The sequence below is a fragment of the Anastrepha obliqua genome, chromosome 1 (assembly GCF_027943255.1).
Source record: "Anastrepha obliqua isolate idAnaObli1 chromosome 1, idAnaObli1_1.0, whole genome shotgun sequence".
NCBI classification, from domain to species: Eukaryota; Metazoa; Arthropoda; class Insecta; order Diptera; family Tephritidae; genus Anastrepha; species Anastrepha obliqua.
Genome location: NC_072892.1, coordinates 37,822,821 through 37,837,661, shown reverse-complemented (window position 1 = coordinate 37,837,661; position 14,841 = coordinate 37,822,821). Strand labels below are relative to the sequence as shown.

The 14,841-nt window shown below is 36.7% G+C and overlaps 1 protein-coding gene across 1 annotated transcript in view; it reads left to right on the top strand.

The window, feature by feature from the left end:
- LOC129246953 (acetylcholine receptor subunit alpha-like 1) overlaps positions 1-14,841 on the top strand; it is a 194,107-nt gene that overhangs the window by 44,967 nt on the left and 134,299 nt on the right. Inside the window, exon 2 of the mRNA XM_054885724.1 lies at positions 2,836-2,880. Coding sequence (XP_054741699.1) covers positions 2,836-2,880 — 45 coding nt within the window. The remainder of the gene's footprint in view (positions 1-2,835; positions 2,881-14,841) is intronic.

The window sequence follows — 14,841 nt, the reverse complement described above, 5'->3', positions numbered from 1 at the left end:
CTTCGTAGTGATTCATCCGATGTTAGCGCACAGACATCATCCGCATATGCTCGCACATGAAATCCGAGTTTATTAAGTAGTCTCTTCATCTACAGGCATATTTAGAAACCATTCAGTAACCCAATCAGTTGTGAATCATTTTATGTAAATTTTCCGAAAAAAATACTTTTCTTTATTTTATATTTATATTGGGCAGCGTGCCAGGAAATGTGCTTCATTTTCAAGCCCACCTAAATAACGCATTGAGCAACTTTTATTTTCTGTGTCAAATCTGTTGGTATTTAAAACTACCGTGTCACTTCTAGCTCTCGATATGTACATGCTTGACTCTGTGTCATATTTTTTTAAATAACCTAGATCTTTCGACCAGTCTAATTTCGTGTATAGCCTATTATCTGTAGTACTTAAGGCTTTTTGTATATACGGATTTTGTATATAATATTTTGCATTTACATTTACATTTTTTTATAAATTTTTTTGCCAAAATTCGTTTTTATTCATCAACATAGTCCCCTTTTAGGGAGATACAATCATTCCAACGCTTTTCCAATCTTTTGATACCGCCTTTGTAAAACGATTTTTCTTTGCCTTCAAAATAGGCCTCAGTTTCGGCGATTACTTCATCATTTGAGCCAAATCTCTTACCACGGAGCATCTTCTTGAGGTCTGCGAAGAGCCAGTAGTCGCTGGGAGCCAAATCTGGAGAATACGGTGGATGGGGAAGCAATTCGAAGCCCAATTCGTTCAATTTTGCCATCGTTTTCATTGATTTGTGACACGGTGCATTGTCTTGGTGGAACAACACTTTTTTCTTCGCCATATGAGGCCGTTTCTTTGCGATTTCGTCTTTCAAACGCTCCAGTAACGCTATATAATAGTCGCTGTTGATGGTCTGCCCCTTCTGGAGATAGTCGATGAATATTATTCCATGCGCATCCCAAAATACAGACGCCATAATCTTGCCAGCCGACTGCTGCGTCTTTGGTCGCTTTGGGCGGCTTTCACCGGCTGCATGCCACTCAGCAGACTGCCGATTTGACTCTGGAATGAAATGGTGGATCCATGTTGTGATGTACCGACTTATTGCGCGTAAACATGTCCAAACATCTCTTTGAATCATCGATTCGTTGTTGTTTTTGCTCCGGTGTGAGCAAACGCGGCACCCATTTGGAAAACACCTTTTTCATACCCAAATGTTCGTGTATTATGGTGCGTACACTGCCTGCTGATATCTTTAGAATGTCAGCAATCTCCCTTACTTTCACTTTACGGTTCGACATAATGATTTTCAGTGTTTTTTCAACGTTTTCCGGAATGTAGACTAGATGGAATGTCATCGGTGTCTGTACGACCACGTTTGAATTCGGCATACTAATAACAAATGCTTCTTTTTGATGGAGCAGAGTCCGAATAATGTTTTTCAAGCCATTCCTGGCACTGAACAGTATTTTTTTTTTTTTCATTAAAAAACAGTGATAAATCAGCACACGGAATTGCTTTGAATTCATTTTTTTAAAAACTCAAAAGTAGCGTCACTTAAAGCACTGTAACTTACAAACAAATGGTCGGATTAACATATGATTTTGACAGTAAGCCTAAAAAGGTTGCCAACTTTCGAAAAAAATATTGATTTAGTACTAGTGCCGCCATCTATGTGTTTGTCACACACATTATTGAACGTCCTGGTACTTTTGCCTGTTAATGGTTTGTTAGAAGCAATTTCGGATGTTCTATTCAGCTTCCTGACGTATGCTGTCTATTATGGCATCGTTTTTACTAAATAATTTCTTTAAATTTATAATCCAAAAGACTTCTTTCTTTATAAAAATCGTTTTATTCAATAGAACTGCAAAAAAACCACTTAAATTTTCATACATTGGAAACATGTTCGGTATTTGTGTTAGTAATTCGAAAAGCTTTGCCGCCAAAACAATTATGCATAACATTGACGAAACATAGGGTTCACATTTTTTTACCAACTATTCAAATTATCGATGACTTATGTAAATTCTCTACAAAACGCAATGAATTCAAGGATAACCTGGTATTACAAAATATTCAATTCAGCTTAAAAGAAACAAATGGTTGAAAGTAAATGGAAACAACGCGTTGAGTATTAGAAAGTTTACTGCTTTCAAAATAACAAAACATGGCATTTCTTCGGACTACACCCTCCATTTCTTAGATATTTCTACATTCCGCTAAAAGGCATTGGCATTGCAAAATCTAAATACAGATATCTGACATTTGAGTAGGTACAACGATCCAAATAATTGAAAACGTCTAATGACGATGAAAGCAGGGTCGATGAAAGCGATAATGAAAATACTGAAAATCAATTTTAAAAATTGAAAAGTATTGTAACGCCTTTCATGTCTTAAAATAAAAATAAAATTAAAAGTTAGTTTTTTGTTTGTCTTTTAAATTGTATGCACTAATAGCTTGGAATATCAGTTTCAATGACAACATCGTTTTCGTTATTAATTTGTTATTAATTTGTTATGAATTAATTTTCTTATTTGTATTCTTATTTTTATTTGTTTTGTTTCGAGGGTTAACTTGATTCAAAGCTATAAATTGTGAATCTATTGTGCATAAAGGGTTGTGGTCTCTGCCTTTACTAAACTTCATTTGTCTTTGCAGTAAGTCTTTTTTATACGTGTAATGCATTCAATGCATTTTCTTTCAGTTTTCAATTAAGAAGCATTTGGACGAAATTTAGTGAAAGAGGGAGCTCTTTCTTCCTATCAATCTGTAAATATATTGATCTCACTCTCACCTAAAGCTAAATATCTCACTAACTTACAATTACTTTTGGGTTTCTTCTCTTTACAGAATTTAAAAAATCAAATCATGACGACGAACGTGTGGGTAGAGCAGGTAAGTGCTGGCGCTAAAGTTGCACTTTCAGCATTAAATTAGGTTTCTTAAGTTTAAGTTAAAAGCCGCTTTGTCGTGAGATAAAGTTGTGCTTAATGTATATACATATACACATATATGTACATATATACAGCCGCGTGCTTAAAAAGTTATACATAGGTCCAGTTTATAAGACCTGGAAGCTATTTTTTGAGCGTGAATTTAAACAAATTTTTAAGATTTTCTAGGATTAAAATTCTATCATCTATATTACGAAATTTGTATATATTTTTTTTAAGGGAAAATTAAACCGGTTGAGTAGTACACTCCAGTACACATCGTTACGCACGAGTTTTCTGTTAGCGAGATTTTCGCAAGGTTTTTAATTGGTATGAAAAAAATTTGCAATAAACAAAATGTACCTTGTATGAAAAAAGAAGGTTTGACACCTCCGCGAAAGAAAATAATCACATGAAACTTCCACTTTTTTATATTAAAATTCACTGGACTATAAAACTGCAGTACAAAGATAAATTGTAAAAATTGTGGTTGTGTTCTGGTGTTGTTCACAACTCACATGAACTGGGGACAATACCCAGAGTGTGCACTTAGTGATTGCGGGACTATCACAAGCAGCTGTCATTGAAACAAAGAAGCTTCTGGATTCCATCACCACCCTGAACAGGCATCTGTGTGCACGTCTGTGAAAAGTGAACAGCAGCAAGGAGGTGAAAACTGGAAAACTATGAACAATCAAAATCAACGACCTGTCAATAAAAGCAATCAAGAAGTAGTATCATATATCCTACAGATTTGGCACGACTCCTATCCAACATCCAAAAAAATTGCAAAAGGCTCAACTAAAGAAGAAGGCAGCAATCAAGGCAACTTCGATCAAAATATCTGATAACGTAGCGGCAAAGACAGCGGGAGAAGAGAAGTCGCTGTCAACGTCTTGCTGCGTGGTCTGCATTGATGCATAAGCGGGATAAATACCTAAGGAAACATACTTCACCAGAGGAGGAAATAAAACTCAACAGAATATGAAAAATACTAACATTTATTGAGAAAGTTGAACTCAGAGAAATTATCTGAATCCCTAATAGGTTTTTCAGGTCACAATTCTGAATTCTAAATACTCTTTAAACAAGCAATATGAAAATTATATACTCGTATAGTTAAAAATGATACTATGAAGTAAATTAGGTTAGCAGTTTTATTAAACCTTTTGGCTGATACAACTAATATTCTTCAAAATAGGACTTTTGATCGTGAATACACCACTGGTAGCGGTCCTTCCACTGCAGGAAACATTTTTTAAACTCATCCGCCGGAATCGCGTTCAATTCGGCTGTCACAGTTTTTTGGATCGCTTCGATGGAGTCGAAACGCCTCCCCTTCAGCTTTCTTTTCAGGCGCGGGAACAAGAAGAAGTCCGGAGAGGACAGGTCTGGGCTGTAGGGAGGGTGGGGAAGCACCGGAACCCTCATCACAAACGTCGAAGGCCTTCCAGATCGCTGTTCGTCTTCGACGTCCTCCCGGCCTTCCTTGAACGACTTGTGCCACCGTTTTACCTGGGCACTGGACAAATATTGGTCTTCGTAAGCCTCCTTGAGTAGCCCAATGGTTTCGGTACTCGTTTTGTTTAGCTTTACGCAAAATTTTATCGAGTAAAGTTGTTCCAACGATCGCTGCATTTTCGCCACACACTTTTAAAAGAGCTTTCACGCGCGGAGCGATGTTGACTGCACCGCTGTTGTCAGCGAACTGGGACCAGTTTCTAGTGGAAGGGGAAGATCCAACGATCATTTTCCCCCACCAGCCGATTCGGTTGATCGCTTGGCAGTCGCTCCGCGCGGGAAGTTTCGTTACTTTTCAATCTTTTTAAAATTATGCTATGGAATGCAAATGGCTTAATGAATCATCAAAATGATCTTGAAATAATCCTCAATTCTGAAAAAATCGACATCTGTTTGATTTCGGAAACTCATTTTACCAAGGAATCATATTTTAGTTTACCAAATTTTGTGACATACCATACAATACATCCAAATAACTGCGCACGTGGAGGTGCTGCAATCATTATAAAAAAAAGCATAAAACATTTTGAAGACGGTAGACTCTCTACAAATGAATTTCAAGTGATAACCATTTCGATTAATTGCGGTAAAAATTTATCACTTACAGCAGTTTATAGCCCTCCCAGACATAAGATCACATGTGATCAATACCTGCGGCTAATCAATAACCATAAACATGGATTCATAATGGGCGGGGATTTTAACGCTAAGCATACCCATTGGGGGTCGAGAATTATCACAACAAAAGGCAGAGAATTATACAAGGTGCTCCAAAGTACTGGATGCAGCACACTTTCTACTGGAGCACCAACGTATTGGCCAACAGATCTACAGAAGATTCCTGATCTTATAGACTTCTTCATAACCAGAAATTTTTCTTCAAAATATATGCGCATAGAAAGTGGACTAGATTTAAACTCGGACCATTCTCCAATATACTTAACAATACATAAAAGTCTAATTACCAAGGAACCACAATTGACACTAACGAATAAACACACTGACTGGGATTACTTTAGAAAGATACTGTCGGATGATAAAGACAATCCAGAAATAAATAGTAATGAGGCTCTTGACGATGAAGTATTGAACTTGTCAAACAGCATACAACGCGCAGCGTGGCGCAGTACCCCAGCTACAAGAACTATCTCAGCGGGACATAAGTACACTAGAAAAATAAAAGAAATGGTTAGAGAAAAACGCAAAGCACGCCGACGATGGCAGCAATCCAGATCCCCACCTGATAAAAAAACTTTAAATAAAATAACAAAAGAACTCTCTAAAAAGATAAAGGCTTTTAAAAACCGCTCTCATAGTGACTACCTAAAAAGGCTAACAAATGAACACAGCACCGATTACTCACTTTGGAAATGCGTGAAAAGATTTTCACAACCAGCTATACAATATCCACCAATAAGAAAAACAGATACCACATGGGCAAAAACCAGTTTAGAGAAAGCTAATACCTTCTCTGAATACCTTGAAAATATCTTCAAGCCATACGACGTATCAAGAGCGGCTGAAATGGAATCATGTTACTTGAACGATCACGACGAAATTCCTCCAGTAATGGATTCTGAACTATGTGATGAAATAAAAAAAATAAAATCCAAAAAGGCACCTGGCTTTGACCTCATCACCGGGGAAATCTTAAAACAACTCCCACCAATTACTCTAATTAAATTAACCAAAATTATGAATGCTATCTTCAGATAGAAACACATCCCTATATACTGGAAAACTGCCGAGATGATCATGGTCAACAAGCCAGGAAAGCCAGCACACGACGTCTCATATCGGCCTACCCATTTTGTCAAAACTATTGGAAAAACTACTTGCCAAACGCCTTAACAATATTATTGAACAGAGGAATCTGATACCAGCGCATCAATTTGGCTTTCGCCCAAAACATTCGACAATCGATCAAGTTCACAGGCTAACTCAAGTTATAGAAAATGCCTTCGAAAAGAAAAAAGTGTGCTCAGCTGTCTTCCTAGATGTATCTAAAGCTTTCGATAAGGTATGTCACGATGGCCTTCTCAACAAAATAAGATAGCTATTACCAATTCAATATTATAGCATTTTAAAATCCTATCTATCCGATCGTTTCTTTCGAATTAAATACGACGACACGTATTCTGACCAGAAAGAAATTAAAGCTGGTGTCCGACAGGGTAGCGTTCTGGGGCCCATCCTTTATCTAGTTTTCACATCCGATTTGCCTACCAATCAGAACTGCGTCATAGCAACGTTTGCAGACGACACCGCTATCTTGTCAGTTGGAAATACACAAATTGAGTCAACTGCAAATCTTCAAAAACATTTAAACAGAATATATGAGTGGACAGTTACTTGGCGAATAAAACTAAATGAATCCAAATCCGTTCATATTGATTTTACATACAATAAAATCAGATATCTCCCACTGTATATAAATGGAGTGCAAATCCCATATCATAACACGGCTAAATACCTGGGTATGACTGTTGACACTAAACTGAGATGGAGTTCTCACGTAAAGAAGAAAAGAGAAGAACTCAGAAACATGTATTGGCTTATGGGTAAAACATCTGCTTTATCCATGTACAATAAAGTACTTCTCTACAAGCAAATACTAAAACCAATTTGGACGTATGGGATACAACTATAGGGTTGCTCAAGCTCCAGCAACATACTTCAAATTCAAAGGTTCCAGAATAAAATCTAACTAACGCGCCCTGGTATGTACGCATCAGCGATCTCGAACGCGATCTCGGCATAGAACCAGTTGCCGTCGTAATTAAAAAAAATGCCCTATCTCATATAAATAGGCTATCTCATCATGTCAACAGCGAAGCCTCAGCCTTCACTGACCAACATAAATGGTTTGTAAGGCTGAAACGCAAAAAGCCGCACCACCTCGTGCAGTAATCAACTCCTTTGCAAGTTTTGTGCAAAGCACCATCATATTAATTGTATGTATTATACAAAAACCGAAGAAAATTGTTCGTTAGTTTATTTTTGTTAACTAGTTACAATAAAAATGAATACAAAAAAAAAAAAAAAAAAAAAAAAAAAAAAAAAAAAAACTTTTCCATCAAACCCTGTATTTAGAAGGTATAAAATACACCCAACTCTCTTTTTACAGGTCCTTTTTTAACATGGTTTTGAAATAACACAGTTCACTAATACATTTTTTTACAAGACACTTGCGTTCTTTCACGAATTTCGAAAACAAAAAAATATTTTTCTAATGTTTTACTAAACAAAAAATAATTCTTAAAAGATATTTAAATTTTTTAGACCTTTTATTTAACTTCTTTTACATACAAAAATGAATTTTTTTTTAATTTTAATAATTTTAAAAATGGCGCTGAAGTTGACCTTCCCGAAAAATTCGGCCTGGACGGTGTTGCCCATTTTGGCTCATCTATTTATCTGAAACACAAAAACCAAAAAAATTATTAATCAGTATGACTGTAGCTCAGTCCCGTACTAGAATAAAAAAAAGAAAACTTGTGCAAAATGACACGATTTTGAATTTCGCTCCCTAAAAATCGGCTTTCAGTGTTTTAATAAAAAAATACGAAATAATTGAAATAATAATATGAACATTGAAATAAATTGCGAACAACATAATAAAATTTCAAACGAATCGGTAAAATAGTTTTTTTTTCACAACACCGGGCCGAAAAAAGTCGTTTCGATATAAATGATAAAAGTTTATCGGTGGCACAAAAGCTCGCCGGACGCCCGAGCACTTCAACAACAGACGAAACAATTGATGAAGTGAAGAAAATGGTATTGGCCAATCGTATCACAGTTAGAGAATCACAGTTAGAGAAGTTGCTGAGGACCTAGACATATCGATTCGCACGTTCCATTCGATTTTTTTCAATGACTTGGGCATGAGACGGGTCGCGGCAAAATTCGTTCCAAAACTGCTCAATTACGACCAAAAGCAGCATTGCATGAACATTGCTAATGAGATGTTGGACTCCGTACGCGACGACCCAAATTTGCTCCAGAGGGTCATAACTTGTGACTAATCGCTCAATCATCTCAATGGAAGCTGACGCATGAACCAAGACCGAAAAAAGCGCGCCAAGTTCGGTCGAATGTAAAAGTTTTGCTTACCGTTTTCTTCGATTGCAGTGGCGTTGTGCATCATGAGTTCTTGTCACAGGGCAATGTTACCTGCAATTTATGCGCAATTTGCGCTAAGGAATCCGCCATATTACACAGAAACACCCGGGTTTGTGGAAGAACAAAAATTGGCTCTTGCATCACCATGAGCCTCTCCTCACACATCGTTGATTGTGCGCGACTTTTTGGCCATAAACAAGACACTAATGATGCCACAACCACCATATTTCCCAAATCTGGCCCCTGTGACTTTTTCTTGATCACGAAACTGGCCCATGAATGGATGACGTTACCCTACGATTGACGAGATAAAGACGGCGTCGAAGGAGGAGCTTAATAAGATAAAAAAATTATTTTTTGAAGTGCTTCGTATTTTGTGCCACCTTGTATAAACAACTCAAGAAAGCAAAAAACAGTCGCTAACAACAGACTTTCTTACAACGAAAAAAAACCAACAGAAACTTTAATATTATAATTTGAATAAATCCCGTCAGATGGGCTAGACATATTTTACAGAAGAAGAAGAAGATCTGGCATATCAACTGATTATAGAATGTTTGAATAGTTGCAAAATGGATTTTTGTTAATTACAGTATGAATTTTTAAATTTTCTTCATATGGATTGCATATTCACTGTACACTAATTTAAATTTTTTTTAGTACAAATGAATTGGGTTTGTTTTATAAATAGTTATGCCATACTTATTAATTCTTTTGCACTGTTTCTTGGGAAAATATTTAGAGTTCTTCATCTTACACGATTTTAAAGTTGTGGAACATATTCCCAAATTTACCATAATTCGCAAAATATTTTTTAAAACACTTTTTTTCCGCGCTCAACTACGGAACGTATCTACCGTTAGGGGTACTTACTTGTTGAAAGTTTTAAAATGATTCCCAACCTCAGTGAATGCAAGTCTACCAAAACCACTGAATCAAAACAATTACTACCGAAATCCATAAGCCGGATTCTGACCTAAGATTTTGAAACACGGATCTTTAAATGAAATGACGGGAATTTACTGGTGCGATTTAAAAGAAACAATTTTAGGAAAATATACAGTCCTATGCGAGATCGCGGAGAGAAACCCAGCACGGTTTATAAAGTCGGAAAGACTACATTGGTATGGATACGTCCTAAGAATTAGCAACAAAAGAATGACCAAAAAATCTTTGAATAGAAACAAGAAGGTGCGAGAAAGAGAGGTCAACCGCGGCAAAAATGTTGGCGCCTTCCAAAAATAGTTACTTTAAAATAATATAAGCACCAATAAAAACAATAAAAAACGTCATCATTTGATGTAAGGGATATTTGAGGATTCAACTGGCGATCACCGATAGAAGAGCGTGACTACCACTCGACGGAAATGGGTTCGCAGCCCACTCTAAATGCTCCTGCAAAATGCCATTTGAAAAAAATTATTTGTAGTGATGGAAAATGTTTTTTTCTAATAGCAGTCGCCCCTCGGCACGCTTTTGGAAAAACTGCGAGTTTATATTTGCCATGGAAAAGCTTCTCATAAAAAACGAACTGGGGTTCGTAGGAGGCATAAATCTGTAGGTGTCACCTTTTGTGGAAAACATCAAGAGGAACGCCACAAAAAATAGCAGGAGCTCGCCTTAACACCCGAAAAGATATCTATATGAATTTTGCAACTTTCTTCAATCATACTGGCACAGTGCCGCTTTCGGAGTATAATCCCTAATTGATTTTCAACGCTATCAATACATTTTTGTTACTTACGAAGCCACTTGACGAGAAATTACATTCATAATTCATGAAGCTGGTGATCTACCTGAATAATTGGCGGAGAATGCACTGATAAATAAGAAATTTAAACAAATTTAGCAAAGCGTTATTGAATCCTTTAACGCTCTTTAATTATACGTCAAGATTAAGTAGATAATCTCGTTCAATATTAGAGCTGTAGCTTTGCCAAGACGACCACTGTACTTATAGAGTGTAAAAATTTGGACGAACTTATTGATAATCCCTGTATATATATATATATATATATAATAGGCGCGTACACCCTTTTTGGGTATTTGGCCGAGCTCCACCTCCTATTTGTGGTGTGCGTCTTGATGTTGTTCCACAAATGGAGGGACCTACAGTTTCAAGCCGACTCCGAACGGCAGATATTTTTATGAGGAGCTTTTTCATGGCAGAAATGCACTCGGAGGTTTGCCATTGCCTGCCGAGGGGGACCGCTATTAGAAAAATGTTTTTCTTATATTATATTAATTTTGCTGTTTAACCGAGATTCGAACCGACGTTCTCTCTGTGAATTCCGAATGGGCCGCCAATCCCTGTATATATAGAATGTATATATATAATTGGCAATTACACCCTTTATTTGGTGTTTGGCCGCGCTCTTCTTTGAATTTGTGGTGTGAAATACACTTAGAGAAACCCTGTATGTAGGTATATTTTGCAGAGCTATCAATTTAAAATATAATTATCGCAATATTTACATAAAAAAAGTACTACAAAAATAATTGCAATTGTTTTTTTTTTTTTTTTGGGTGTAACCATTTTTATGCCCACAACTGTATATAAAATATACCACTACTTCTCAACCGCATAGTGTGTATTAGATGTTCGCAATGTTTTAGCTCAAAAGCTGGCACAACTGCCTCGCTGCACTTTCGTTCCATTCACTCAACCATAAGTAGTTACTTTACTCGTCGACGAAAATCGTTGCTAAATCACACAATTCGCTTGCAAGGCACGTAGATTTAGCGACGGCTTTGACCATTAAACGCATTCTACGGCGTTGCATTAGTTAGAAGAGACCAGCCGGTCAGATGAAGAGTAAGACGAGGAAATCGTAGTTTGTGCGGGTGCTTGCATTAGTTGCCGCAATTGCTACTGTTGTTGCTAGCACTCGTGTACAACTTTACCAAAATATATTGACAAATTTATGTCCAAAGTGGTTATTTGTATTGCAGTGGTGGCAGCTTGCGCTTTATCGCAATGAATTCAATGTGAAAATGCTTTAAATTTTGATTCAAATAACTAAAATTGACTATCGGTGATATTATATATGCCGTGAAGATAAAGAAACTACGCATGAATTCAAATTTTTATAATCACTCCATCGAGCTTCACGAACTTATCACCAAATTCGAATCGTAATTTGGTCATTGATTTAAAAGTTTTTTAGAAAGTTTGCATTTTAGTAATAAAGAAGTAAAATTTAATTCATCACTTTATAAGTAAAGATCTTTATTAACTTAGTTATTATAATAAAAAAAATAAATAACAGCCCTGCCAAAAACATGCGTTTTGTAAAATACTCTGAGTATAATGAATAACATCCAAATTGTACTGAATAAATATAAGACCTTTCGAAATATAGCGAAAAAGAAATTTTCTTGATATTTGCGTATATCGTAAATAAATGGAACGTAAGGTATAGAAGGATATATATATATATATATAACGGGTAATTTTTTAGCTATTATCTTCTTAAACAGTTGGTTTAAACAGCTGACGCACGTTTCGTGTTTTGTTTCACTGTCAAACATCTTCAGTTTGGTCTATAATTTAACCATTAATCATCTTACAAACGAGCAACGCTTGCAAATCATCTATAGTATTATTTTAAAACATGGCGCTTATTCTGACTAACTACAACACGTACAGATATGAAATATATATCAAAAGAAAGGTTTTGATGAGCATATTTCCGGAAAATTATAAATTGGTTAATTTTATTGATATTGATAACAGCGATAGACAGCAAAGCGGGATGACACACCCATATATGCATATATATGAGTACGTTTGCTTTGTTTAGCTATCTTTCTAATGAGCACAGCTGGCAGAGCTCTGTTGTGTTTAGATCGTCTTTTGCGCGATATTCACCATAATTAGACGCCTTTTGGTGGGAAAATTATTATTCTTGGTGGAGACTTTAGGCAAGTTTTGCCTGTGGTACCGAGAACTACGCGAACTGGCATAGTTGGTAATTGTTTAAAGCGTTGCTCTTTGTGGAAATTTTTTAAATCATTTAAGCTCACAATCAATATGCGTAGTCAAGAACCCGACTATTGTAATTTTCTTTTGCACATAGGACACGGCGAAGGGCAAGACAATGCATCAAGAGTAAAAATTCCTGATCAAATTCTTTTAAAAAACCTCATTGACTGGGTTTTCTAACCAAATAATGGAATAATAGAAATCGATAATTTAAAAGACCGACCCATATTATGTCCAAAAAATGATCAATGTGCCATCATAAACTCGAATATAGTCGATATGCTACCTGGTCATGAGCGCACATATCTCAGCGCTTATACGATTGTTTCACAAGATTCACAAGATCGCGTAAGATTCCCTGTGGAATTTTTACACTCCCTCAATTTTAGCGGAACTCCGCCGCATAAGCTTCAATTCAAAATTGGAACAGTGATAATGTTGATTCGCAATTTAAGCCCAGCAGAAGGATTGGTGAATGGCACACGACTTATCATAAAACAAATGCATCCGAATTGTTTGCACGCGGAAGTGTTATGCGAAGAGGCCCAGGGAAGGCGATTTCTATTGCCTCGTATAAATTTGCAGCCGAGCGAAACCACACTTCCTTTTACGTTGAAGCGCCACCAATTTCCCATTATAATAGCCTTCGCCATAACAATAAATAAGGCCCAGGGGCAAACATTATCAAGGGTGGGGCTTTATTTAAAGGAGGATTGCTTTGCCCACGGCCAACTTCATGTTGCGTTAAGCCGGGTTAGATCCTGGGAAAATATACGAGTTCAAATGGGCAATAACGAAAACTTGACGTTGAATGTAGTTTATAATGAAATAATTAAAAAAAAAAATTACTGATTTAACTGAAAAAAATTTTAAAAATGTTATAAGCATAAGTTCTTACATATTACATATTAATAAAAACATACACTTTTCTAATCATCATAACTTTTAATATATAAAAGTGTCACATATACTGTTTACTTTCCGTGGGAAAAAAGCCCACCCGATTTTCGGGGGTTACATACTAGTTGAATTTTATTATAAAAATGCGTGTTCTGTTAAGAAAATTTATCGCGCGCTTCTTCCATTTTATGGTCAGTTTAATCGACCCACTGAAGCGGCTATTCGAGCTATTGAGACTTACATTATTGGACATCAAACCACCAACACGCTTACGTAAAGTGCGAACTGAAGAAAATATCGCAGCTGTATCGGCCAGTGTTAATGATGACCATCAATTATCGATTCGTCGCCGCTCGTAGCAATTGGGCCTCTGTTACTCAACAACGTGGAAAATTTTTCGAAACGATTTAGGTGTGAAGCCTTTCGAAATACAGCTGGTGCAAGAATTGAAGCCGAGCGACCTACCGCAACGCAGAATTTTTGGTGAATGGGCTCTTGGAAAGTTGGCCGAAGATCCACTTTTTTATCGACAAATTGTGTTCAGCGACGAATCTCATTTTTGCATCAATGGGTACGTAAATGAGCTGAGTTGTCGATTTTGGAGTGAAGATTGCCCAGAAGAATTGCAAGAGCTACCAATGTATCCAGAAAAGGTCACAGTTTGGTGCGGTTTATAGGCTGGAGGTATCATTGGACCGTACTTCTTCAAAGATGCTGCGAATCGTAGCGTAACTTTGAATGGTGAGCGCTACCGTGAAGTGATATCCAACTTTTCTTTGACCAAAATGCAAGAGCTTGACTTGCATGACTTGTGGTTACATCAAGACGGTGCCACATAGCACGCGTAACAATGGACTTGTTGAGAGGCGAGTTCGGTGAACATTTTATTTCACGTTCGGGGCCTGTCAATTGGCCACCCAGATCGTGCGATATTACGCCTTTAGATTATTTTTTGTGGGCCTATGTTAAAGCTCATGTCTATTCAGACAAGCCTGCTTCAATTAACGCATTGGAAGACAACATTAAAGCATTTATATGTGAGATACCGGCCGAAACATTGGAAAGAGTATGCCAAAATTTGACTAAGCGGATGGACCATTTGAAACGCAGTCGCGGTCAACATTTGCATGGAACATTCAAAACATTCAAACATTAAATTATATGGACTGTACTATGATTTAAATAAAAATTTCATGCATTTTTGTGAATTTTACGTGTGCTTTTTTGAAAACCTTTCCTATAGCTCTTAAAAAATTGCCCTTTATATATATATATATATATATAATTGGCATTTATTCCATTTGGCGCAATGCCTTCTCCTCTTATATGGGGAGTTCTTTCATGAGAGAAACACACTCGGAGGTTTGCCATTTCCTGCCGAGAAGCGATTGC